Genomic DNA, 23,487 nt, shown 5'->3' on the forward strand with positions numbered 1-23,487 from the left:
CTCCGCAACAGGAGAAGCCACCACAATGAGAAGCCCATGCACCGCGACGAAGAGTAGCCCCCACTCGCCGCAACTAGAGAAAGCCTGTGCGCAGCAACAAAGACCCAACACAGCCAATAATTAATTAATTAATTAATTAAATCTATTAAGAAAAGAAATACAGTGTCCTGGAGCCGGCTCATACCCACTCACCAGAGCTGATGGTTAAATTTTCAGGAATTTTGCTACCCAGCATTTAACGCCTCCATGATTAAAAGTTAAATTATATAAAATTAAATAAGTTATATTTAAAACTATGGTAATAAATGCTCAAAACTCGTTACTATTTTCCTATTATCTGTGTTTCTGAGGTTATGTTGATTGCCTCTGTGTTGTGGAAATACTGGATAATTATGTGCTACCTCTCATCCCTTCCCAACTCCGAGACAATGACATCATCGTTGGTAGCCAGGATGCATGTATTTGCACCACCACAGAGGCTGGAACTTGGAAACTGGCCGTGGCTACAAATTAGGGCTCCCCTCCCTCCACCGACCCTCTCCTACACCCAGTCAAATTGTTAAACATTTAGGATACAAAAATTATTTAAGATAATTGAATGCAGTTGTTCTAATGCTGCGGCTTTATAAAAGTAAAGTTTCTAAAACTGGTGTCTGAGGAACAGGCACTGGTACCTCTGAGGAAGGGGTGCTCCTACCTGTTCCTAGGAAAGTGGAGGTTCCTTCAGTTAAAAATGAGTAACAGTCACATTTTCTAATTAGCCACTAGTTCATTGCCCTTAATCCTTGATTAACATGTAATTTTCTTGCATTCAATTGGTACAAAACCAGAATGTCTACTCTTTAAGTCTTGCAACAACATATGCCTTGTCAAAATGAACAATTTCTCAAAATCGACCCTTTTTTTTTTTTAAAGTCCCTGAGCCACCCAAGAAACCAGTCTCAGAGGAAGTAGTCCCTGTTCCCCACCTTCCTAAAAAGGTGGAGCCCCTACCAGCCAAAGGTAGAATCATATTTTTGAAAAAAATTTCTTAATGTCTGTCTTCTTGTACCTTTTTCTGTTGGCTCTGTGTGTTAATGAGATAGTATCTGTAAACCATTTGTAATGTATTTTAATTCTGTGTAGGTTGATTTCATTAACTTGTGGTAATATGTTACACAAATGTCAGGAATACTTTAGACTCCAGACCATGCTGATTGGGTCTTTGTCCGCTTCATGTAATGTATGTAATGTCTGTATGGTATTGATGTATTTGGCATGTATTTTCATCACAAGTTACATGCTTGATATTAAATTACTTCCTAAATTCTTTCACTCTCACTGAGGATTTATGATTTAATGTAATCTTAAATGTCTCACAAGGAGGCTAGAGTTCTCAATTGTTTCAACAATGGTGTCTTTAAAGTTCCTGAAGTTCCCAAGAAACCTGTACCAGAGGAGAAAAAGCCAGTTCCTGTGCCTAAGAAGGAACCTGCCGCTCCCCCCAAAGGTACACCAGAACTGATCACAGGCTGACCCTTTGCCCCAAATGCCAGTGCTTTGTTCTATACAGTCTTCGTACTTACTCTGCTGTCTACTTTGTGTCTTTTACATGCCCCTTGTGTTTTTCATTTATTTGTCAGCTTCCAGGGCTACACTCCACATACATTATTTGTGATACTGAACATTAAAAGAAGTTACTTTTCAAAAGTAACTATATCAAACTGCTGTCTTAAATTTTTAATATCTTCCCTCTCCTAGAGAAAGAAGAAATATTTGTGAAACTCCTTTTCTACAGGGCATGTTTCTAGGAAAAACTCTTTCAGCCCTCAACTATGTGACTTTTTCTTAATAAAAAAAAAAAACTTTCATGAGTTATGACAAGATACAAAGACTAACAAGAGGGTGTTTGGCAGAACTGAATGTTAATGAGGTAAAGATGTACACAGTGCTTCTGGGAACTGCCACTCTTCTGAAAAGTCAATAATGCCTACCCTTAAATAGTTGGAAACATCAACTTTTGGCATTTACTTTCACCATGTTTCTTGAGATATTAACTGAACGTTGACATTTGCCATAAATGTTGCAATTATCTAATTAGTGAGTCAAGGGACCTTTCATATAGGGATGTTTGGATTCAAATGTGCTAATTCTTGCTTTAATTTTTTGGATTTGGTTGGTTTTGGTGGTTTTAGTGATAAAAGACACTACTTTATACAGGCAATGAAGTAACAAACTGCACACATCTGGTCAGTTATAGAGAGATCCAGTATCATCCAGCTTAGGAGAAAGCAGGCTCATACATTTTAAGAAGTGTTCTCTTTTGCCTGATTTCTCAGTGTTTCCATTTTCTTCCTTAATCAAATCTGCTTCTCTCTTTCTCAAACTCTTGGCTGTTTCAGAATTCTGGGTCTTTTTCTTTTATTCTTTTTTTTTTAATTGAAGTACAGTTGTTGCACAATATTATATAACTTACAGGTGTACAATATAGTGATTCACAATTTTTAAAGGTTATACTCCATTTATAGTTATTATAGAATATTGACTGTATTCTGTTGTACAATATATCCTTGTAGCTTATTTTATACCTAATAGTTTGTACCTCTAAATCCCCTACTGCTCCTCCCCACTTACCTCTCCCCACTGGTAACCACTAACTTGTTCTCTATATCTGTGAGTATGCTTCTTTTTTGTTATGTTCACTAGTTTGTTGTATTTTTTAGATTGTACATGTAAGTGATATTATACAGTACTTGTCGCTCTCTGACTTATTTCCTTTAGCATAATACCCTCCAAGTCCATCCATGTGTTTGCAAATGGCAGCACTTCATTCTTCTTTATGGCTGAGTAGCATTCCATTGTAAATATATACCACAACTTCTTTATCCATTCGTCTGTTGATGGACACTTAGGTTGCTTCTATATCTTGGCAATTGTAAATAATGCTGCTATAAACTCTGGGGTGCACGTATCTTTTCAAATGAGAATTTTTATTTCTTTAGGGTCTTTTTTTTAACCAAATGATTTTTAAGAATGATTTCTGATTATCTAATCATTAAAATATAATGATTATATGAAAATAAAATATGATTATAATGAAAAGGTTATATTACTAAAACCAGTACTAATACCAAAGCCTCTTGGTCACTCCTGGAGGAGACTCAGAGGCATGTCTCATTTATGCATGAAAATAAATGCACTTAGTAACATGTATGTATAAACACCCCATGTATACATAACATAATATATACATGTATCAATGTGTATCTGTATAATTACATCAAGATATTACAAATGCAAGTGTAGAGGTGCAGATGTTCAAAAAAATTGCCAATATCTTATTTAAAATGGAAAAAATTACCGATAATGCATGCTGTTAGAACTACATGAGCCACTTAAAAATTCAACACCATCAACACTTAGAATAGGTAAATTAAACCCATTGTAAACCTTCTTTGGGTCATAGACCCTATTGAAAACTATGGAGCCTCTTAGAGAAAAGCACATATATACATACCCACAAAATTTTGCACACAGAACTCCCCAAAGTCACTGACACACAGATGTCATACTGAGAGGGCTACCCTAGCAAAAGAGTGTTTCCTGAGTTTTATAGATACTACAGGTGCACCAAAAAAAAAAAAAAATTCAGAAGAGAAATATAAAAAAAATAATAATGATATAGATGCAACCATTCTAATGACATCTTAGTCTAAGATAGTCTTAGATAAAGTATACCCATTGTTGTTATGGATTCCACTTCTCAATACAAAGAGTAAAGGAATTTTTCTATATACTATATCCACACTCTATATTGTTTATATAATTACTGACTAATTTGGTATTTTTATTGGAGTATAATTGCTTTACAATGTTGAACTAATTTGTTTTTATCAAAAGCATACCAATATATAAAGAAAGAATGAATTCTGTGCACATCCTTCTGTGTATATAACTCATTTTTAATCGCCTAAATGCCTCTGTAACATTACTTGGGACATTTACCACATGTGACCTTTAGAAAACTAGAGTTTAATTTTGTGCATTATTTTGCCGATGCATAGAAAACCTATAACATTAGTAAACTACGTAAAGATTTGTTTGTGTGTGCCTATATCCATTCATAAAAGTGACATATGGCTGAACTAACATTCTATTTTAAAAACTTTAAGTCCCAGAGGTGCTCAGGAAACCTGTCCCTGAAGAAAAGATTCCTGTTCCTGTTGCAAAGAAAAAGGAAGCTCCACCAGCTAAAGGTACAATGACTTGCTTAGTAAGGAAGCCCTGTTTTTATGTCTTGAGTATAAAACATTTCTGTGTTTAATTATCTAATTTAGTTTGTTTCATTCAAAATGAATGTTTTATGGTGTAAGAATTCAACAAAAGTGTCTGTCCACCTACCTACTTTCTTACAAAATAACTGTCCATTAGCTACTTTGGAAAATATAAAGTTAACTCTAAAAATTAATGTCTTTTCAAGTTCCTGAAGTACAGAAGAGGGTTGTTGCAGAAGAAAAAATAATCATCGTCACTGAAAGGGAGGAATCTCCACCACCAGCAGGTAACCTCATCCCATCTCCACAAAATAACCTCGTCTTCCCTTCAAGCTTCTTTAATTGCATATCTTCTTTAATGGGCCTGCAAGTTCTATGTTGCTCATTTACTTTGCCTTCCTGAGAATTTTAAAATCAAATACTCTCCTTTAAGTGCCAGAAGTACCAAAGAAGAAAGTTCCCGAAGAAAAAAGACCTGTTCCTTGGAAAGAGGAAGAAGTTCCACCACCAAAAGGTATTGTCTCTCCATCTTTCCAAGAACCATCTTTATAATATTATGTTCCTAGGCAAACAATGATTTTGTTAGTCTTGTGATATATGTGCATCGTGAGTGTGTATCTGTGTTTTGTGATGGTCTTAAATGAGATAACACTGAAGTTCTAAAAGTACACAATGTTTTTAAAGTACCAGCTCTGCCTAAGAAACCTGTCCCTGAGGAGAAAGTTCCCGTGCCTGTTCTTGCTGCTAAGAAAGCCCCTCCTCCCCGAGGTAAGATTTGTCTCAAGCCTCTGACAAAAATCTTTTAGCTGGTGGATTCTTTCTCCTATCTGGTGTCTTCTTGTACTGACCCTTTGCCTCTCTTGGATAGAATTTCTGTGTGTATATACTCGTGATAAGTGATGTAATTTGCTAGTGAAAGTGATGTGCTGTGCAAATCTTCCCCAAACTTTAGGGAGAGAAAATTGTTAAGATTCTTGATTTTTAAGCTTCAACTTTAATCCTTTCTTAAAGCTGAAGTTTCTAAGACAACTGTCGTAGAAGAAAAAAGATTTGTTGGTGAAGAAAAACCATCCGTTGCAGTTTCTCAAAGAGTGGAGGTCGTGCGGCACGAAGGTATATAATCGGAAGTGAGGGGAGAAATGAGTTTGCATGTGTTTCCTCCAAGTCTTTTCTCCTTACCACATAGTTTACTTTAGAAGTTGTTCTTATCAGTGTCTGTTGTAGCCTCTGAGACTGAATGTTTTGTGTCTACATTGCTGCTGAATCATTCTAAGAGGGTGAGTGAGGTGCTGAACGTGTGGTTATTGTGAAAGTGGCCTCACGTGGGCATAATCTGAATATTCTTCTCAGTCTTGCGCTGTACTGTCCCCTCACCTGAACTCAGCTCTCTCCTTCTTGCAACGAAGAAGCAGTGTGAAACCACCCCCTAAGCAGATAGAAGAACATTACCCATCTATAGGGAACACATGGTTATAATCAGTACTTCAATGGGCTATTCGGGCTGAATTTAAAGTAAATCTTATCTTTTAAAGTATCCGCAGAGGAGGAATGGAGTTATTCAGAAGAAGAGGAAAGAGTATGTGTTTCAGTTTATAGAGAAGAGGAAAGAGAGGAGGAAGAAGTGGAGGTTACAGATTATGAAGGTAAATAATGCAGATAAGCTAGTGGTGACCTGGCGTCTTGATGAGCTGTTTTCCTTCACAGATTATTTATCAGATTAATGAAAGTGACAAAAATTCAGTGAATGTCTACTGGTCTTATTTGATGTATCTTTTGATCGAAACACAAGACTCAGGAGAATTAATTAAACATCCAAAGTATTTCTTGTCCATTCCCTCTAACTTGACTCTGTAGGAAAGAAGCCTTCATATTTATAGGTAACTAATGGTGCAAGTATCTCCATACACATTTATCCTTTCAGTAGATGGGACTTGGTTTCAGTATGGTGGACTGTCATAATCTTCACCTTGGTAGTCTAATGTCTAAAACATGGGTAACAAATAGCGGTGTTGATAGCACAACTCACTAATGTGTCCTGACTCACAGATTTTAAATGAATAAGAAATTATATACATTATTACATTCCAGAAGTCAAGGCCAGGTTTGAGAGTGAAGCACTGAACACGGAGGGCTTTCCAACATTCCATGCATGGAGAAAACAATCGTGTAATATCTTTCATTAGATCAATTTGTTGTTCAGATGTTCACATACCTATAAAGCTAGTTCTCTATAGCTTAGGATTGAACAACGAGCTTTATTTCAATGTTGGGATACCCTTTTAATGAATTAAGACACCCCTGGGTTTACTGCTAAAGTTCAGCATTCTGGCTAAAGCTATATATCTGAAAGAACTTTACTAAGAAAGTTTTAATGTAGCTCTGCTTTAAAGATTAATCTGTAAGTTTCTCAGTAAATTAACTGTCTTCCCAATGAAAAGATGAATAGAATTGTACAGGCAGATGCCCTTGAGTGTATCTCTGGCTAATAAAAGGGGCCCCACCTCTTCTCCACTTGGAAGAAAAGTCCATGTGAAATCCAGATGTGCAGTCTTAATGGAATGGCTTAGAACAGAGCAAGACTTGACTCCCTAGAGGAAGCTCACCAGTTCTGTTGTGCTTCCTGGGAAAGGCCAAGATGGGCATAAGCCAGGAATCTGATGGATTCAAAGAGGGTCCTATCCCTTCTAGAAATGTTTGGGAAACCATAACATGTACACAAGGAAAGTTCTCATTGCATGAATATAATTTCAGTTTTTTATACATTATAAATTTCTTTTAGTACTATAGACTCTGATTAAAAGGAAAGACATTTTATGATATTCTTATGTTTCCATTAAGCCCAAAGATTTAGGGGAAAGATGGGTAGCCTGTTAAGTTTACTCCTGGTGTTTGTAACTAGATCTTTCTATTCTATAATTAATCTTATACACAGACTCAAAAATCATAGGAAGGCTCTTTCCTCGTCCACCATAGCTACTCTCGCAAAACTTGGGGGAAAAGTCTTGTTTCCAAGTCCTCAGTAGGTTTTTCATATGTAATACAGGTCTTTCCTTTCTTTGTTATGAACCTACTTATGATTCCTCAAGTATATTTTTGAAACTTGTCTTCAAATTCCTGTGTTCTTGTTAACTTAGCCGCTAGGATTGTTTTTACATCTTGCACTTGTCCTGTTCTTCCTGTGAATACAAGCATTGTTATCTTTATGTTATACTTACTGAAACTTATTTTCTATGCTCTTTATTAAGGCATATGCTTTGATTAAAATCTTCTTCTTTGGGTATTTTAAATGAGAACAATCAGGGAGTTGGAAAGTGTTAAACTTTTACTATTTTACTTACTTTTTGACATAATAAAGTACAGCTAAAATTAAACATGAAAAACACTACAACCTGTCTTCTTTGAAATTGATATCTTTAAAGTGATGGAAGAGCCTGAGGAATATGTTGTAGAAGAAGAGCTGCACTTTATTTCTGAGAAAGCGGACGCTGAACCAGCCGAAGGTAGACCAACTCTTAGATTAATTCTAGCCCCATACGTGTTTGGCTTGTCCCATTCTTAATGTCCTCTTGTAGTTAATTTTTTGTCTGTATTGCAAATGTTGATAAATATCATGTGTAATAAAAATATTCCTTAAATTTTCATTAAAAAGAAATCTGGACATTTCCACAAATGTATTTTATAATCTTTTCAAGTGCCTAAGAAGAAAATTGTACCCAAACCGAAAACTCCTGCTAAAATAGAGGAGCCTCCACCAGCTAAAGGTACAATTCTCTCTCGAAGCAATGGGATACCATTTGTCTTAATAGCTATAATAATGCCTTTAGTTTGAATAACTGCCTCAGTTTTGTCAGCATATACGTGTAAACATTTTTACTGACTATAGACATTAGTGTTTGTGTAAATGTGTGATCTTCTCATAAAGTGAGTTCTTTGCCCCAAAATTACACTTCTCCTGTAAACTAATATTCTTAAACCTAATATTTCTAAAGTTCCTGAAGTACCTAAGACAATTGTGCCAGAAAAGAGAATTCCTGCTGCAGTTCCCAAAAAGGAAAAGGTGCCACCAACCAAAGGTATATTGGGCTTCCTTTATTCTTGAATAATACCTGTCTTTTTAAATCTTAAATTGATACATTCTTCAAATTTTTATGACATTAACAAGAAAATAAGTGTGCCTATGTTTAGTGTTTTTCACATTTGTATGTCTGATCGTGTTGTGCAATGTCTTTTAAGTGCCAGAAGAGCCAAAGAAACCAGTTCCTGAAAAAAGGGCTCCTCCCAAAGTGGCTAAGATAGAAGAACCTCCTCCCACCAAAGGTAAACGAAACCCCCCAGCACAACAACTAGAAACATGTCTTGTCTTTCTCGTCCTCTCACTGCTGTCCTTGGGTCACCCCTTCTGTATGGAGGTTATTGGTGTATGTTGGCCGCAAGGATATATTATTGCCTTGTCTATGGTGGACTATTACTTACTTGTTGTGAAGTTCATTTGTGCGTACCTTGTAAAATTGTTATACTCTAAAATCACAATACTTTCTGGCTAATACATTTTTTTAAATTCCACTTTAAGTAATATAACTCCGTAATCCTAAAATTATCTTTCAAGTGACTGAGAGGCACATGCAAATTGCCCAGGAAGAAAAAGTTCACGTTGCTGTAACTAAAAAAGTGGAGCCTCCAAGACCAAGAGGTACATGGGGCCTTTCAATACACAGAATATTGTACCTACCCTATTCTCTTTACCAAATACACTAGTTATGGGTGTTGGGTTTTTGTTGTCATTGTTATAGTTGTTTTATGTTTGAAATCGTGAAAATATCAAGTCTTTTATGTTTGAGTTACTACTATACAACTACCTTTTTGTTGTTTGAATGAGGAAAACAGTTCTTTAAAGTGAAATCTGTCTTTAAAGTGCCTGAGGAACCCAAGAGAGCTGTTCCAGAAGAAAAAGTTCCAAAACTCAAGCCTAGAAAAGAGGAGGAGCCACCAGTAAAAGGTATACCAACTTTTCCAAAAATCCAAATAAGCTTTTAGGTATCAAAATAAGCTTATAGGTATAACTAATCTAGTGGAATTGGGATGCTTAGAGAAAATAATTTAAATATGTATTACAAAGTAAGTAATATGCATATGCTATTCCGTATCATCTCAAAACTAAATATTTCTGATACCAGAAAATATCTGTCTCTTCTTCTCAAAAAAAAAACAAAAACAAAAATGAAACTCCATACAAACGTGTAGATACTTTCCCTTAAAACGAATTTATCTTCTAATGGTTCTTTGTCTATATACTAAACTCCTTTGCAGAAATGCTTGTTTTGTGTGGCAACCTTTGATGAAATTTAAATTTTTTAAACCCTCAATTTTCTACATTGTGCCAGTAGAGCTTATGAAAACACCTTAGAATTAAAGTGAAGAAACTATTCATGTGATGCAACCTTCTGTCTAATGCTTGTTTGATAGCCATTGTTTATACTGTCTAGTTGTCTTTTTTTATTTCTTTTATAAATACTACTTGATCTTCTTAAAGTTATTCAATGTCTTTTAAGTGTTAAGTAGCTTAGAAAAAAGTATTTATATATATATTAGAACATGTTTATTTCCAAGTCTATTGATTTTTCTTACCACTTAAATGAAAAATTTAAACAACGAGCATGGTTATGGTCATCTTTGTCCTCTTTGTCCTTGGATTGCACACACAAGTTCTCTTAACACATGTTATTCTGAATCTTGCAATTCACTTTTAATAATTATTCTTTTTAAAGTGACTGAACTCAGGAAAAGAGCTGTCAAAGAACAAAAGGTATCCATTGAAGTTCCAAAAAGAGAACCTCCAGCAGCTAAAGGTATATTGTGCTTTGACCAAATAATAAAATGAAGCATGAACCTACACAGCTCTTTGCCTGTTAGTTTCTAATTTGACTCTCATTCTTTATTGGCTTATTGTTGCCTAAAGGCAGGGAATCTAACATTTGAAATTATAAATAGCAAATGTACACTCTGTAATACCTTGGCCAGCAAAGGACAGTCAGGGTCTCCCATAACCAGTGCATGAGACCATCAGCAAGGAATGAGATCACAGCACATTGTCACTATGGTCCCTAAATGGGCTTCAAGTAAAATGCACCTGTTGTCAATATTATTCCAGAAGTAACTGTAACAGCAGAGAAAGAATGGGCTTACACCCAGGAAGAAGAAACTGTTTCAGTACAATGGGAAGAGGAATATGAAGAACATGATTATGAAGAATTTGAGGAGTATGAACCAACAGAAGAATATGATCAATATGAAGAGTATGAGGAGCATGAATTCGAACATTACGAAGAGTATAAAGAACATGAAGAATATGTCACAGGTATGAGCAGATCTGCAAACCTGAAACCACATTAAATATGAGTAAAATCCATAGAACAGGATAAAATTTTGAATGCCCAAAGAAATTTGGAAAGAACTTTGTTTTGTTTGGCAAATTCAGAATTTTTTTTTCTTGGATAACTTCTAGAAAAAAAAATCTCTATAAATCGTAAAGTTGTGTTAGAGTTTGGTTCTGGGCATAATCTATTTCCTCTCCTTTTTGCTTATAAGAAAATGTCATTACGTTTCTTTCTCCAAAAGGTCAAGAGTCTATCTTCAAGTGCCCTTGATCATTCTAATACATGACCACAAATTTCTCAACATCTCTCATCCTGAACCTTGTTATTATCAAACATAATAGGCTATTGAGAAAACACCCTACCCTCGGGGTTCCCATCATCCAAACTTCACAAAGACTGCTTCAAAAGTAAACACAGAGAAAGCCAACACAAGCCATTGTGTTTTATCTTTGTGAAGATCAAATCTGTAGGAATAAGTTTCTATTGGAATTTCAAAATGAAGCAATATTATTTCACTTATTGTATTTTTGATGTTTCACAGCCTAACTTTGAGAATGTTCTATGTAGTTTTACAAATAGAATTAAAAAACAATATTATATGGGGAGGAGTTTAACCATGATTTTGTCTACCTGAAGTGAAATGATAATATAATATGTAAAAGGGAGTCACAATTACCTAACTGAAGTAAATAGCAAGGAGGAAATAGCAATAAAAGCTTTTTTAGGTCTTTTACACCTTATTCTACTCGGATCTCTGATTCTCACTCACCTCTAGAGTCTATGCCTATGCTGTAGATAAGATATATTATTTTAATTCTTCGTATCCATTGAAGAAATATATTCTAACAAAAATGTCTAACATTAAACACCCTGTATATATTTTTAAAGAGCCTGAGAAGCCCACCCCAGTAAAGCCTGTCCAGGAAGAACCGGTTCCCACAAAACCAAAGATCCCACCAGCTAAAGGTAGAGTGAGAAAAACATGATCAGTCATGAGACCTGTGGTCCCTACATGTCTGTCCAAGTATAAATCCATGTTGAAGTGGCAGTGTACCAATCGTGTGTGTGTTTGGGGTCATTATGTTGTACATCATATTTCTTATTTTTTTCTTCTTACTACTCTTAAGAAATTTGATTCAGGTTTTTAAATCTGTTAATATTGATGTTTTAAAGTGCCGAAGAAAGTGGTCCCTGAAGAAAAAGTACCAGTGCCCATTCCTAAGAAACTCAAACCTCCACCGCCCAAAGGTACATGGCAGCGTAATAACTACCAAAAACATCTTTTTTACTTATGTTCTATAAACGTGTCTTACTACCTTGTCTGATGTTCTTTGTCTTTACTGAATATATTGTTTGGTGCCGATTCTTACATTTCTCGGCATTTCATGTATTTTTATTTACATATTCGTGTGGTTGGTTTTAATGGTCTTTAATAATTAATATCTTTAAAGTGCCTGAAGAAGCAAAGAAAGTTGTTGAGGAAAAAATACACATTTCAATTACCAAACGTGAAAAAGAGCAGGTGACTGAACCAGCTGATAAAGGTATAATTTCCTTCCTCGATTGTGGTCTTTTATAATGTCTCCTTTAAAACTAAAGCAGCTGTGTTTTGCTTTTTTTTTCTTCATTGTTTTGTGTCTTTTATATTAATAGTTAGGTGGATGTTGGATGTAAAAATCTGCAAATACAGGATAAAAAGATAATGTTATCTTAAAAGGAAAAGTTATTTCGAAGTTATTTCAAAATATATCCATAGCTTCTTATACAGTGGCTGTGTCCTAACACATGGCTACAATACATATAAGATAGAATGTTTGGATTTAAAATCAGTGACCATTTGGCACATTCCTGACCTATCTAAATTGATGTGATGATATAACAGTATTCACCACAGTTTAATACCTGTTTATTGATCCTAAAGTCATTTTGAAGATTGAAAAAAAGAGTTAACTCAATGTCTAACCATTTTTCCCTGCTTTTTACTATTAAGTAACTTCGCTGCAATTTCAGAAAGTATACTTATCCAGAAGTAAATTTAGCTTTTCAGTAAAGGATGTTTCATACAAGCAGAGATACCCCAACACTAAACATCATTTCACACTTGGTCTCTGCTACCTCAGACCTCCTTGAGTACTTTTGTATGTTTTTATTCCAGTAAGGTTCAGAATCCTTTCCATGGAGAATCTGAAGTTTCTTATGAATGAACAATCACATATCTCTTATATGAGAGGCACTTGCAGCATTACTCTATTTCCTTAAAATACAATAAAGCAAGCATTCGCTGGGTACCCTGTTTCTGACAATAAAATTTCCTTATACTTAATGTTTTAAGTGCCCATGAAGCCCAAGAGGGTTGTCACAGAAGAAAAAGTACCTGTTCCTAAAAAAGAAGTAGCAGCACCTGTTAGAGGTACCTATATTCACTCTTTTTAATGTGTTGTTTGTCTTTTTTGGTATGAAATTCACGTTCAGTTCTATGTGTAAAGTTCTGTGGGAAAAATAAAGCCTATTCCTTCTTCTATTACAAATGGCTATGTTCCTAATGTGTCTTAATCTTATTGAATAATTGGAAAATATCCAACCTAAAGATAATATCTTTAAAGTGCCTGAAGTACCTAAAAGACAACCAGAAGAGATTGCCTTTGAAGAGGAAGCTGTAACCCAAGTAGAGGAATATTTTGAAGAAGAAGAGTACATTCATGAAAAAGAAGAACTCATAACTGAAGAAGAAGGGGAGCTCATAACTGAAGAAGTGGTACCAGTGGTACCCGTCAAAGGTAGATTATATCTCCTGCCAAGGGATAAGCAGCAGCATCTTTTGTATCCAATTTGGTCAGATTCTGGGATTTATTAGCACTGATGACCAATTCTGCTTATTTTGGAAAAAGACACTTTTAGATGCTGAAGTATGATTTCTGTAGTTGCTTTTAACATTTTATATCTTTTCTGCAACATTTCCAAAATTCTTCATAATATCTTTAAAGTGCCTGAGGTACCCAAGAAACCTGTTCCAGAAGAGAAGAAACCTGTTCCTGTGCCCAAAAAGAAGGAAGCCCCACCAGCAAAAGGTACACCACCACTCTTATCATGAGCATATAAAAGACTTCATCTGCATATAAATAGCTAATTATCCTGAATTCAGAACCTTGTGTGTGTTACTGTCTATTCTTTGAAACTGTCCTGTTGTTTGTTAACTATCCTTTGTGTGGATGAGTTGTTACTGGTAGTAAGAACTTATCAGTAAACAATATCTTTAAAGTGCCTGAGATTCCTAAGAAGCCAGAGGAGAAAGTTCCTGTGCCCATTCCTAAGAAAGAGAAGGCTCCACCAGCTAAAGGTACATCTCTTTGTAATCCATCAGTGGAATAGTGTAATAATTTACCCATGCATTGATAGTATAACTTGGTGAGCCGTATCAGTTCTTTCTCCCATGATGATATTAACAATATCAATGCCAAGACAAGCTGGTTACTGGAGCAGTTTATTGTGTATTCATCTCTGAAATTTTACCTTCAAAAAAGCATGCTGGTGCTTCATGCTTGGTTCCTCCTCTTTAGTGGAAAGTTCTTAGAGTAAAGCAAATTCTAATTGTAATACCAAAAATGGACAAAATCATCATTTACCAGACATTGTGTGTTGTCTTTATCAGTCTATGTTTTTTCAGTGTTTTTTAATCTTAATTTTTGTGCATTTTCTGGCCTTTGTTTTGTGGCTGTTATTATTTTCATTCTTAAAGTGAAATTGTTAGAATATCTATGATGCTTCAATAAGGCCTAAAATTGCTAGATTCTTCTCTATGGGTGAAAAATTTGACACTAACCCTATTTGATATCTTTAAAGTTCCTGAAGTACCCAAGAAACCTGTACCAGAGGAGAAAGTACCAGTACCAGTTCCTGAAAAGGTGGAAGCTCCACCTGCCAAAGGTACATGAACTTGCAATGTCATAAAATTTTTTAAATTTCAACTTTGCATATGAGTAAAAAATTAAATGGTTCAATTACATGCTCTTTGGGGATGCAACGCTTTAGTATTCCTTTATGGAAAAGAAAAGATTTTATTTTAAAGGTAAAATGCTTCTTGAAGTAATGACCTTAATCTTTTTGAAACTACACCTAGACTCAAAATTTTAGGTTGTGTAAAATGTTTCTCTAAATCATTTCTTTAAAGTGCCAGAAGTGCCCAAGAAGCCTGTGCCTGAGAAGAAGGTGCTGGTTCCTGCTCCTAAGAAAGTAGAGGTTCCATCTGCAAAAGGTACGTCACTTCATCATTTAAAGTCCATGGGAAAAAACCTTACATTTACATATATTCACATACAAATTCCCTTATAACATTACATGTTTTAAACAATTGTCTATCTTGTTAGAAATATAAAAGTCAGATATTTCATGATCCTTTTTATGTCTATTGCTCTAAGACATGTAAAAGAGCACATTCTTAAAGACAAATAATATCTTTAAAGTGCTAGTGGTGCCCAAGAAGGTCATCACAGAAGAAAAGGAGCCAACACCTGTTCCGAAAAAAGTGGAAGCTCCATCACCCAAAGGTACATTAATCTCGAACAAAACCAAGGCAAAAAAGGAAAACTAACCGGCATTATACAGCCTCACTAATTATAATTACTTATGTTGGTGACAGTTGATGCTTTATGATCACAGAATATTTGCTTTTCATGTTGTCCCACTGTTTTGAATATTGTACATAAAAGTGATGCTTGTCCGATTGAAAAATATCTTTAAAGTGCCAAAGAAACGTGAGCCAGTTCCAGTTCCAGTTCGAGTTCCTGTAGCTCTACTTCGGGAAGAGAAAGTTGTATTTGAAGAAGAAATTGTTCTTGAAGAGGAAGTTCTACCTGAGGAGGAGGAAGTTCCACCAGCAGAAGAGGAAATTCCACCTGAGGAAGAGGAAGTTCCACCTGAGGAAGAGGAATTTCCACCAGAGGAAGAGGAAGTTCCACCAGAGGAAGAGGAAATTCTATCAGAGGAAGAGGAAGTTGCTCCTGAAGAAGAGGAAATTCCTCCTGGGGAGGAAGAATTTGTACCTGAAGAAGAAGAAGTTCTTCCAGAAATTAAAGCTAAGGTGCCAGTACCTGCACGAGGTATAGCAGTTCTTCTTGAAGTCATCAGGCCTCTTTTGTGTTGAATTCTGCCTTTCCATCTTTTTTGTTCATCTCTAATTTTACCTATGTTGCTTTACTCTCTCTGTCTTCTACCATCTAAATCTTAGAAAACATTCCAGACATGTGTGCTCTTATTGTTTTGTGTCTGTCTTATGTGTCTATTTATTATAAATCGTCTGAATGTCTTTTCAAATTTTATGATATGAAATGTTATTTAGTTGTTTGTGGCCTTATTCTCATATGTCTTTTTGTTACATATACAGTGCTGTACATGTGATTTTTAATGTCTTAAAATGAATGTTTTTAAGTGCCTGAAGTGCCAAAGAAACCTGTACCAGAGAAGAAAGTCCCTGTTCCAGCTCCTAAAAAAGTGGAACCTCCACCACCCAAAGGTACACCTCCCCAAAGTGAATACACATTCTTCATCCATACGTTCACCAGAAAAATTATAGTTGAACTGGGATTTAGGAAAATTTATGTTTGTAAACTAGATAGTCACATTAATTTCTAAAAATGTTCAGGAACACTGATTTCCACTTTTTATTGGCTGCAAAGCCGTATTCAAGAGCGAAGATGGAAGGAAGTATTGTCCCAAAACTGCCCCCAAAATTCTATCTAATTCCCTATAATTTTATTAAGCATAATAATTTTCATATAGATATTTTACAAGGCTAAATTATCTACACAAAAAATACCTGAAAAATATGATGAACAAATCTTCCTAAATGTCATCCTTCAACCATGTGTATTAAGTGCCTTTATAACATCAGGATGAAAAGGTAAAAGAAAGATTAATGTATTTATGAAAGCATTGCATAAGAGCTTATGTCTTCTGATACATACATACAGATGGTAGCCCAGCAGGTTTTGATTTTAGCCTTGAATTTGTATCTTGCTGTGTTAGCCTGAGCAAGTCCTTTAACTGATCTGAGCCTAAAGTTCCTCTCCTATAAAATGGGGATACTAATGTCAGTTCTAGTGGGCTCAGATATTATTGTGAGGATAAAATTAAGATATATAAAAGTACTCTATCACTGAATGAATAGTATCCAGATTTATCATATTCAATCAGTTCATAGTACAGGACATAATATATTTATGCCTTAAAGCTCAATAATACTTTCTGCAAAAGTTTATGACATCACTACTTAAAATAAGCATGACCTCTCCACTAGGTTAAATAGTCTTATAAGCAGTGAAACAGTAAAGCCGATCCTTTATTGGATTTCAGGAATTCAGAAATATTTTTTAGATAATGATTTAATTAATTTCTAGTGAAATTTAAGTGGATGAAATGACAGCATCTGTCCTCTGGTATTCAAATAGGTTGCTGATCCCTTCCTCCACAAAACCTAATTATATCGTCACACTTGGGCTCCTGACTTGCATTAGGTCCCTACCCTGAGCAACTGTTGCACATTGGTCTTTCTCTGTGGACTTCCTGTGTTCTCTCTTTTTTGCCCCTCACAATAAATTCTTATCATGGAATGATGTCTTTAAAGTGCCTGAGGTTAAGAAGAAGGTGCCAGAGAAGAAAGTGATCACTCCTAAGAAAGAGGAGGCTCCTCCTGCCACAGGTACTGCTATTCCCAAGCGAATTAGACACTGCCATTTCTTTCTTCACGCGTAAAAGCCAAAATGTCCCATTTCCCAGTATTTGTTAACATAACTTACATTATCGTGGTGTCCATTGTCTCTGTGTTTGTGAAATGAACTTACAAAATAAAATAATATCTTGAAAGTGCCCGTGGTGCCTAAGAAGCCTGAACCAGAAAAGAAGGTGCCTCCTCCTGGTCTTAAGAAAGCAGTGGCTCCTCCTGCCAAAGGTACATCACTCCCAACAGGGGTGTGTTTGCTTCCCCGATGTTGAACTGTGATGCTCTTCACTTAGGGATGTTCCATATAGACGTTTGCATTGTGTGGTCTGTGTGTAGTCGTTAGTTGGGACTCTGCTGCATCCGTGTTTGTGCTGTGTCAGTTCTTCTACTTTGTGTTTGTGTATTTTATGTTGATTTGTCTATGTATGTTGTTCCTACAAAATAAAAATACTAAACTTATATATCTTTAAAGAGCCTGAAGTACCTAAGAAACCAGTCCCTGAAGTACCCATTGCTCTCCCTAAAAAAGTAGAGGCTCCAGCAGTAAAAGATAGAATGTCTCTTTAATGGACCCTTTATCTTAAACCACAAACCTCTTATTTTTGTCTCATTAACTGATGCTATGAAATGTCAATGTTTCATCTGGTGCATGTGCATTCTGTTATTAACTCTCTTGTGTTGAAAAACGGGGAACTTGGTCTTTATGTACTCCTCTTGGTTCCTGCATTTTAAGCACCTAAAACAATCAATATCTTTTAAGTTCCTGAGGTGCCTAAGAAAGTGGAAGAAAGACGAATCATTGTTCCTAAAGAAGAGGAAGTTCCACCAGTTGAAGGTAGATGACTTCCTAAGAAAATAGCATTTTCAAAAGCATCATTGTCTTATTTTTGTCTAATATTTTCAGGAGGTAAATACACATTTCACTCCAGAAAATAAATGTATTCACACTGTAAAAGAAATTATTCTTTACCTAGTAGAAACTGGAAAGGCAAACTAAAACCGATCAAATCTCTCTTCTTACATGCTTAGGCTGTTTGTTTCCTTGTTTGTTTTGTTTGTTTTGCTTTAATGAGAATCTTTGAAGGGAAACCATATTTGCCATGGGAAATTTTTCATCAGGTGACTTGGTGGGCAGTTGTGGGATTAGCTTCTCCAGGAGGAGTTCCAGTTAAGTCTAAGTAACTGGTGCAGAAAATCTGACTTCTACCCCTAAGTGAATGTTTGACTTCAAAAAATTCCACCTCCATTAAAAATAATAATAATAATTTAAACTAAATTCTTTCTGAAGTCCTTTCCAGTTCTAAAATTCTGTGAAGGGCCTAACATATTTTGAAGACACAGTAAGACCTTTTCCAAGGATGAGTGAGTTTTCACATGCACTTAGAAGGCTGAGTTAACTATGCTGATAAGACAACCTCAGTTTTCAGATGTATCATTTTAGTCTAATATTCAAATGAATTATAAAAATAATTTACAAAATAATCATCTTTTTAAAGTGTTTGAGGAGCCTGAAGAGCCTATTCCAGAAGAAGAGATCCCAGAGGAACCACCTCGCATAGAGGAGGTTGAGGAGGTGGCGCCACCTAGAGGTACAGCTGCTTTTATGAGTTGGACATTTAAAATGTCTGGTGTTCCGAATCTTTCTCAGAATTCATCTAAGCCTGATATTCGCCAGTATACTTTTCTTACATCATATCAATGATAAATTGAAGATTAATTGCAACTGGCACCTGAAACTTCGTGTTCCTTTTCTTGACCCAACTTTTTCTACTGCATCTACAATTCAGTTAGAATGAGAGAGAGAATTTTATGCTATTGACACTTTAATGTTTTTTTGGCCAGATGCTATTGTAATACTTTCTCCTAGTTTTCAATCCTTAGTTTTTTTCTTCAAGTGGGGAAAAATCTATTTCTATGGTGTTTGCTCTTTAGAATAATTGTTAGGCTATCATTGCTAAAGACTATGACAATCTTTTTATAGTTGGTATTATGTTTGCTTATAGGATTTCCAAGTAATATCCTTCTCACTTTTAGAGTCAATACTTCATATATGCAATTACCATTTAGGTTGCTAATATATTTTTTAACTAAATCAATGTTTTGTGTTTGGGGGTTTTTTGGTATATGGTTGTTGTTCTGTTAATTGCATGTCATTTTTCAAAATGTCCATGAAATATCTTTTAAGTGCCTGAAGTGGTTAAGAAAGCAGTACCTGAAGCACCTACTCCTGTTCCTAAGAAAGTGGAGGCACCACCAGCTAAAGGTATAAAAAATCCTTTTATTAAAGACAATATCTTTAAATTCCCATTTATTTTCTTTTTAAAAAGCAAAAGTATCTTCACTCATTACTTTCTTAGAGTCATTTAAATAGGAAACTTATGAAATTGATTAAGAACCTGTCAAATATAATTCATTCGATTGTTTTAGCCTTTTTTGGAATGTTAATGAATGATTATGTGTGTGTGTGTGTGTGTGTGTGTGTGCGCGCGTGTGTGTGAATGATTCCAGAATATTCTTATTTTAAATAGCTGAGAATTTTAATGTTAATAGTACATCTCTCTATACTTATATACATTACAATGGATCCTTCTTCCCAACATTCCATTCCTAGATTTTATTCCATTACATAAGTCGAATTTTCTCGTGGAATTATTATAATAATTATGTCTACTGTGTTATTTTACGGAGGGGGGTTATCTGTTCTAATGCTTAGATAATAATTATTTTAAAGAGCCTCGTGTCCCTTTTGTAATATCTGGCCAGAGCATTCAAGGTTATTAGAAAACGTCTATCTCTCATTGTTCCTAATTAGGTTAATGCTTCAGTAGCACTCCTAATTGATTAAGTTATGCTGTCCCTATTGCAATAGACATCCTCAGCAGACACGATAGTGCCCAGCAGAACGTGACACCTGTATCAAGGCTTAAGTACTCTATGATGGTAATCACTTGAAAAAAGCCTTCATCAAATTAAAAATAGTAGAAGTAGGCCCAATATTGGTAATTCCTGCTATTTAAAAAAAAAAAAAAAGGATAGCACAGATTCTTTGTGGACATACCTTCTTCTAAGGCGTGGCTAGTACAAATGAGTGATTTGGAAAAATATCTTTATAGCCTCTAAAATTGGTGTCCAATTTTACAATAGAGTGACTTCTTAGACTTCGATTATTTGTAACGTTGATGTTGTTTCTGATGTTTTTATTTCATGTTTATCATTGAGTATTGTCAGCTAACTGAAATGCCTCATATCTTTAAAGTGCCAAAGAAGGTTCCTGAAGAAAAAGTACCTGTTCCTGTTCAGAAAAAAGAGGCCCCTCCTGCCAAAGGTACATCTCTTTTTAACCTAAACTTTCTTATAATCTTTTTCATTAAGATGTTTATGTTTTATGTCTACATGTCTTGATCGTTTTTGATGTCTTTTGCCTATGGAATCTTGCTCTTGACAGTCTCAAATATTAAAACTATGTCTTTAAAGTGCCTGAAGTTCAAAAGAAAGTCCCAGAAAAGAAAGTCCCTGAAAAGAAAGTCCCTGTGCCTAAAAGAGAAGCTGTTCCCCCAGCTAAAGGTACTTTTGGGAAGATCTTTGATTTTCACGTGTTGCTGCATGAAAGCCTTTCTCAGCTGTTTTTATATTTTGAATTTACGTCTTCATTTCTGCTGTGTTTAAAAAAAATAGATCTCTTAAAATAGATACTCTTTCAGGGAGAGCTGTTCTTGAAGAAAAAATATCAGTTGCTGTCCATAAAAAGGAAGTAGTAAAAGAAAGAGCAGAATTAGAAATAGTGGAAGCACAAGTGGAAGAAGCTCGTGAAGAAGAGTTCCATGAGGTTGAAGAATACTTTGAAGAAGAGTTCCATGAGGTTGAAGAAGTCCTCAAAGTAGAAGAGTATAGAGCTGAAGAAGTACACGAAGTTGAAGAAGTCCATAGGGTAATAGAAGTCTTAGAGGCTGAAGAAGTGGAAGTATATGAAAAACCCAAAGCTCCACCTAAAGGTATAGGGAATTGTGCAGATATTACAAATTGTTATATGTTGCTCTAACTTCTTTTTTAAAGTACATTTCATATTCAGTTTGGACATTAGAAACCCACTTACTTTCCATGATAAAATCATGAAATACTTTAAGCATGAGTTTAAATTACTTGATAACAATGTTTGATATGGAGTAGAGATTAACCACAGAGTATAATTTTAGCCAACAAGATAATAATGTTTGATATCTACTTACCTAAGGAGATAACATAATTCACGGTATGAATTTGTGGATTCCTTTTTAAATCCAAGTAAGAGTGTTACGTGATTGTTATATGTACCAAAATATCTGGCCAGTGTCATCAGTTGAGAAAGAAACTCCTCAGTTCACTGAGGAATTTACATGTCCAGGCAAAAGAACCATTGCTTTGTTAGCATTTCAGTCAACTGTTCACAAACTGATAATTACTTATCCAAGTCTTCCACCATTTTATGATATTTTCAGGAGAAATAACATTAAGGAAGGAAATGAAGTGTGGTAGTAGCACCTGCATTCTAGTATATTCTGAGGATAAACGTACAAATACATTCTCTGCAAGACTACTCCAGCTCTTGAACAAATTAATAATATGTGTGTAATATGAAGGAATGTGTGTGTGCTTAGTATACACAGTAAATTTACAATACAGATGAAATTTAGCAAAATCAAGTTTTTTTGGAAGTAGGTGTGGTATAAATTTTTAAAATATGAATAGAGAAAGCATTTTATGAGCCCTCATTGTACTAATTTTAGTCATCGTGGGCCATGATACTTCAGGAGTTCATTCTAAACCAAAACACCAATATCTTTAAAGGGCCTGAGATATCCGAGAAAATCATCCCTCCAAAAAAACCACCTACTAAAGTTGTTCTTCGAAAAGAGCCACCAGCTAAAGGTATTTTATTGGTGAAAAATTACTTAACCTAATTTTACATATAGTAGCACCTTGGCTGCTTTACAAGTTTGAATTCTACTTGATGTTTTTCTTCTGTGTTTTGTGTTTCTGGAATGTCTAAAACAAACTAATATCTTGAAAGTGGGTGAGGGGCTAAAGAAAGTTCTATCAAAAAAGAAAGTCACTGTTATACTTAAAATACCCAAAGCAGTATCACTACTAACCAAACAGTGAACCCAGTTTTCCTTCTTTGGTACTCTGATTATATATTCACTCACCTGTTTATTGATAAATCCTTGTTTTCCTGTTAATTATTAATTTTAATGACCTAGTAAATATAAATACATTGTGACTGTGTGTTTAATGTCCCTGCTTTGTTCAGTTTTTGTTTTTTGTTTTTTTAATTTTTGGTTGTGTTGGGTCTTCACTGCTGCGCAGGCTTTCTCTAGTTGCAGCGAGCGGGGGCTACTCTTCGTTGCTGTGCGCGGGCTTCTCATCGTGGTTGCTTCTCTTGTTGTGGAGCACAGGCTCTAGGTGCGCGGGCTTCAGTAGTTGTGGCACGTGGGCCCAGTAGTTTTGGCTCGCAGGCTCTAGAGCGCAGGCTCAGTAGCTGTGGCACATGGGGCTAGTTGCTCCGTGGCATGTGGGATCTTCCGGACCAGGGCTCGAACCCGTGTTCCCTGCATTGGCAGGCAGATTCTTAATCACTGTGCCACCAGGGAAGCCCTGTTCAGTTTTTAAACCTCTTGAATTTCACAATAAAAATGAAAAACAGTAGCTTATAAATAATATATACTTACATTTTTAAGTCTCTGAAGCATTTAAGAATGTTATCACTGAAGAGAAAATATCAATTATTCCACCAAAACAAGCAGAAAGAGCACCAGCTGAAGGTGTCTTATTCATTTTTCTTGTCAAGTTCTTATGATTCTTACATGGGAAGTTCCCTTGGATTTTTGTTGTTGTATTTGTTATCAAAATTCAACTCATTTTAATAACTGTAATGTATTTGATAAAGTGATGTCTGTATTTTATACTGTGGCTATGTTCTTTTCTGTCTTTACATTTCTATTATGCTCTACTTGTTAAAAAATCTTTATGAATGTTTAAAAGTAAAAGAAACTATTACTATTGTCTCCAAAGTACCTGAAGTACCCAAGAAAATTGTGGTAGAAGAAAAAGTACATGTTTCTGAAGAGCCCAAAGTTCCACCAGCTAAAGGTATCTGCCTTTGCTGATT

At 35.3% G+C, this 23,487-nt stretch overlaps 1 protein-coding gene across 3 annotated transcripts in view; it reads left to right on the top strand.

Annotated features, from left to right (window-relative positions):
- Window positions 1–23,487, top strand: part of TTN (titin) — a 279,289-nt gene that overhangs the window by 117,742 nt on the left and 138,060 nt on the right. The window contains exons 116-151 of one of the 3 annotated variants that reach the window (XM_089916619.1): window positions 916–1,002; window positions 1,406–1,489; window positions 4,152–4,235; window positions 4,460–4,540; window positions 4,687–4,767; window positions 4,938–5,021; window positions 5,265–5,366; window positions 5,786–5,896; window positions 7,673–7,753; window positions 7,946–8,014; window positions 8,243–8,326; window positions 8,487–8,570; window positions 8,860–8,943; window positions 9,166–9,249; window positions 10,019–10,099; window positions 10,402–10,608; window positions 11,516–11,593; window positions 11,801–11,875; window positions 12,079–12,171; window positions 12,960–13,037; window positions 13,231–13,404; window positions 13,612–13,695; window positions 13,887–13,964; window positions 14,468–14,551; window positions 14,796–14,879; window positions 15,088–15,171; window positions 15,367–15,723; window positions 17,247–17,321; window positions 18,103–18,177; window positions 18,839–18,931; window positions 19,528–19,605; window positions 20,599–20,667; window positions 20,817–20,906; window positions 21,044–21,334; window positions 22,167–22,247; window positions 23,391–23,468. The exons of the other annotated variants lie outside the window; for them this stretch is intronic. Of the exons in view, the coding sequence (XP_089772745.1) occupies window positions 916–1,002; window positions 1,406–1,489; window positions 4,152–4,235; window positions 4,460–4,540; window positions 4,687–4,767; window positions 4,938–5,021; window positions 5,265–5,366; window positions 5,786–5,896; window positions 7,673–7,753; window positions 7,946–8,014; window positions 8,243–8,326; window positions 8,487–8,570; window positions 8,860–8,943; window positions 9,166–9,249; window positions 10,019–10,099; window positions 10,402–10,608; window positions 11,516–11,593; window positions 11,801–11,875; window positions 12,079–12,171; window positions 12,960–13,037; window positions 13,231–13,404; window positions 13,612–13,695; window positions 13,887–13,964; window positions 14,468–14,551; window positions 14,796–14,879; window positions 15,088–15,171; window positions 15,367–15,723; window positions 17,247–17,321; window positions 18,103–18,177; window positions 18,839–18,931; window positions 19,528–19,605; window positions 20,599–20,667; window positions 20,817–20,906; window positions 21,044–21,334; window positions 22,167–22,247; window positions 23,391–23,468 (3,687 nt within the window). The remainder of the gene's footprint in view (window positions 1–915; window positions 1,003–1,405; window positions 1,490–4,151; window positions 4,236–4,459; window positions 4,541–4,686; window positions 4,768–4,937; window positions 5,022–5,264; window positions 5,367–5,785; window positions 5,897–7,672; window positions 7,754–7,945; window positions 8,015–8,242; window positions 8,327–8,486; window positions 8,571–8,859; window positions 8,944–9,165; window positions 9,250–10,018; window positions 10,100–10,401; window positions 10,609–11,515; window positions 11,594–11,800; window positions 11,876–12,078; window positions 12,172–12,959; window positions 13,038–13,230; window positions 13,405–13,611; window positions 13,696–13,886; window positions 13,965–14,467; window positions 14,552–14,795; window positions 14,880–15,087; window positions 15,172–15,366; window positions 15,724–17,246; window positions 17,322–18,102; window positions 18,178–18,838; window positions 18,932–19,527; window positions 19,606–20,598; window positions 20,668–20,816; window positions 20,907–21,043; window positions 21,335–22,166; window positions 22,248–23,390; window positions 23,469–23,487) is intronic. 3 annotated transcript variants of the gene reach the window in all.

Source organism: Delphinapterus leucas, chromosome 8 (genome assembly GCF_059928025.1).
Source record: "Delphinapterus leucas isolate spDelLeu-1000000601 "Yukka" chromosome 8, BTC_Dleu_Yukka2, whole genome shotgun sequence".
Taxonomy (NCBI): domain Eukaryota; kingdom Metazoa; phylum Chordata; class Mammalia; order Artiodactyla; family Monodontidae; genus Delphinapterus; species Delphinapterus leucas.